This window comes from Lactuca virosa, chromosome 2 (assembly GCF_052849685.1).
Source record: "Lactuca virosa cultivar CGN04683 chromosome 2, Lactuca_virosa_CGN04683_v6, whole genome shotgun sequence".
NCBI lineage: Eukaryota > Viridiplantae > Streptophyta > Magnoliopsida > Asterales > Asteraceae > Lactuca > Lactuca virosa.
Genome location: NC_136427.1, coordinates 222,713,945 through 222,717,727, shown reverse-complemented (window position 1 = coordinate 222,717,727; position 3,783 = coordinate 222,713,945). Strand labels below are relative to the sequence as shown.

General features: G+C 32.2%; 1 protein-coding gene across 1 annotated transcript; it reads left to right on the top strand.

Annotated features, from left to right (window-relative positions):
* The first annotated feature begins 371 nt into the window (after positions 1-371).
* Positions 372-2,446, top strand: LOC145160276 (adenylyl-sulfate kinase 3-like). Its single transcript, XM_079079406.1, has 7 exons — positions 372-739; positions 820-963; positions 1,144-1,293; positions 1,392-1,510; positions 1,598-1,682; positions 1,752-1,798; positions 2,113-2,446. The coding sequence occupies exons 1-7, from the start codon at positions 499-501 to the stop codon at positions 2,209-2,211; spliced, it is 885 nt and encodes a 294-aa protein (XP_078935532.1). The 5' UTR covers positions 372-498; the 3' UTR covers positions 2,212-2,446.
* Positions 2,447-3,783: the final 1,337 nt, after the last annotated feature.

Genomic DNA, 3,783 nt, shown 5'->3' with positions numbered 1-3,783 from the left:
TTTTATTTTATTTTAATTTAATTAAAATATACAATTACTAATATGCCCTTAATTGGTCCAGAACTGTTCTCGCGTTCTCAACCTTTTAGGTGTTCTCATTTGATCCTTTCCCTATATATATATATATATATATATATATATATATATATATATATATATATATATATATATATATATATATATATATATATAATTTATTTCAAATTGACAAATCCCTATATTTATACATCGTATTCTTATTGTTATATGGTAGTGGCTTAGATCCAAATATTTCGTGTATTAAATTAATTATTAAATTAATTATTAAATCAATCAAAACCGTCACTTGTATGAATCTCCTCTTCCCTTCACCATATATATATCTCGTTTTTTTTTCCTTCAAAATTCATAGGAGCTTTCCGTTCTTAGATTCTTATTCGAATCTTCATTTAGATTTATACATTTCTGTTTAAAATTTTGATTTTTAGTTATTAATCCTTTCGCGCCCTAATCGACGAAATGACTGCATCTGCAAAATTTACGTTGGTTTATACTTCTTCGCCGGAGTTGGACTTTGTTCACCCCCCACCGTCAACAAAGCTAGGGTTCGCGAAATTCCGGACAACGTCAATTGGTTATCAACGGAATATGACGTCAATTTCGAAGAATTTGGCGCCAATTAAAGCTATGGAAGGTTCGAGAATGCAGTCATATGTTGAAGTCAAGCCGAATGGACATGCAGTTACGAATGATTCGAATGGTAAAAATCCGTTAAAAAATTTATGATTGAATCATTTGATTTCTGTATATTCTGCAAGTTTTCCAATCGGAATCGTGTAGGTTCCATTCTACATAAAAGCTTAGCGAATGGAATGGAATCAGAGAATATAGTTTGGCATAAATCTTCGGTCGACAAAATCGATAGACAGGAATTACTTCAGCAAAAAGGCTGTGTTCTTTGGATTACTGGCCTCAGTGGTTCAGGTTAGTTCATGTTAATTAATTTTTGTTGACTTTTTTCCGGATTAATCAAATTAGGGATCACATGAAAACCAGAGTTAATAAACTAATTCAACATAATTCTAAATTAAATTATCTAATAGCTTTTTCGTGTGATTTCTTCATCTGATTACAGTAATATAAGTAGTATGATTATTGCTTCAGGAAAGAGCACTGTGGCTTGTGCATTAACAGGAGCCCTTCATGCTCGAGGAAAGCTGACATATATTCTTGATGGTGATAATGTTAGGCATGGTCTTAACCGTGACCTAACTTTTAAATCAGAAGATCGAGCAGAGAATATAAGAAGAGTTGGTGGGGTTCTTTTTTCTAATCATTTTTCATATTCTTAATTACAATATTCTTATTTTTTTTTTCGTCTCAATTTAATATATATTTTCATGATTCCATAGGAGAGGTTGCTAAGTTGTTTGCTGATGCTGGAGTTATATGTATAGCTAGTGTTATATCTCCTTACAGAAAAGATCGTGCTGCTTGTCGATCGATACTTCCAGATGGAGACTTTATCGAGGTTTGTTTTATAATTTATATATACTTTTTTTGCTTATTAGAGATATAATTTTTTGTCTTGGCTTACATAAGGCTTGTAATTTAACAGGTATTTATGGATATACCTTTATGTGTATGTGAGGCAAGAGATCCGAAAGGGTTATACAAGCTTGCAAGAGCTGGAAAGATTAAAGGTAAAATTAAACTCTTTATTTTTTATGGTTACTAATTCATGGTGTAACTTTACGGTGTTGTCTTGATAGGTTTTACTGGAATCGATGATCCATATGAAGCACCACTAAACTCTGAGGTACACTTCTTGAGAGAAATATCCACCATATGACAAATTGTTACAATCACATAGACTAATTTTCCATTAACATCAATATGGCCTAGTGGTGATCATTTGGGAATTAAGCACTCCGAAAGGGATTGCCTTCCAATCATATAGATTTCAACCTTGTTGGTTGAAGTCTGTTCTAGAACAAAAAAAATAAACTAATCTCTCAACTTCACCCACATTCTATAAAGATTTAATTTACATCTTTCTATAGTGTAAAACAAAAGAATAAAAAAGAATTAAATAAAGTAAGCCAACAAATCTTAACATATGTGCTTGAGCAGATTGTGTTACGACAAGAAGGAGAGGTCTGTCCTTCACCTGAAACTATGGCGGAAAAAGTGATTTCATATTTGGAAGAAAAAGGGTATCTACAGGCTTAAAAATGCTGCAAAAAAATTAAGTTTCTAAATTTGTTGATACTTCTGGGAAATTATTGTTTCCTAGTTTGGGGTTCGAGTTATTGGTGCAGATAGTTCGTTGATCAACGAATTGGTTAATTGTTGTATTGTTTTATTTTCTTACTATTATGGTTGGAATAAAAAGGTTCAAAATAGATCAGGTTTTGCTGTAAAATGTGTTATGTACGGTTGTGAAGGAAAATAATTGCTTCGGAAAGTCTGCATTTCATCTTGTATTTGGTTTTATTCAAGTCTAATGGTTTCTAAGAAGACTATTAAAATAATGTTATTTTGACACTTTCAACAAAATGTATAATATTATCTTAGTAAGACCATCTTCAACCGATACATAATACATGTAACTATTTTGTAGATACGTTCGATGACTGAATCGGTTCAATATGATTTGATCAAGTGAATTAAAATTAATTTTTGTTTTCAAAACATGTAAATGAGAGCGGAACCAAACAAAGTACAATTTACTCGATCGGATTTTAAAATTCGATTTAAAGAGCAAAGACATTACTAAAATATATAAGGTGAACATTAACATACTTGAGTTATCAAGTTTAAATCTGCAATATTCAATCTCTTATCTTCTTAATGAACTCTAACAAAAGAAAAAAAAAACTCTATCTTAATGAAATCTAATAAATGAAAATAAAATACAATTGTTAGTTAGAGTTAAATGTCGAGTTTGAGACCCTGTCCAACAAAACCTTATGTGGCAAGTCCACTGTAGCAACCTCATTTATGAGACCTTCATTTTCCTCTCACGCTCCTTAGTCTCCCAACATTTGGATTCGTACAACAACGTTGGCCTTACGACTACGGGCGTGTTCGGCAAAATTAGCTAGTAGCGGGTAGCTTGTAGCATTTTGTTAAATGCTACATGAAGTAGCATTTGGATTTGGAGCGTTTTGTTTAAACTAAACGCTAGAAGCTTGTAGTGTCAAACAAGGCTTTCTGTTCAAAACGGAGCGTTTTATCAAACGCTAGAAGCTAGAAACTCTCAAACGCTCCCAAACGCTCCGTGCCGAACATGCACTACCTTATAGAAATTCCTTTTAGTTTCAGTGAGATCTTCTTGTCATACAAAACTCCAGTGATTGTTAACCACTTTAACCATCCTTCCTTTATGTGGTGGGTAACGTCGTCCTCGAAACCTCATCCTTATGCGTCATAGACCCTAGGTACCTAAAGCTCTCTTTTGGATGAAGTACTTGTAAAAAATATATACATTTATAATATTCAAACTTAATATTTGTTTATTTGATTTCTGGATATTTTGTGGTATCTTATTGATTGTGCAGGGGCTAGAGTGTTAATATTATGAATATGAACCAGATATTTTTGTTTATAGGTCATTCTTGTGAGCCGGGGTATATATGTGGTTGCAGCTGTTGGTTCAATAGTTGTAGTCTCATTTTCTAATTTTCACAAATATTTTCTTTATCTCTCATTCTTTGTATCATATTAGGGTTTCTCATTTTATGTTGTAAATCTTGTATAAACCAGAGTGATAGAGTGTGAATGTAGAAAGGTTTTCCATTG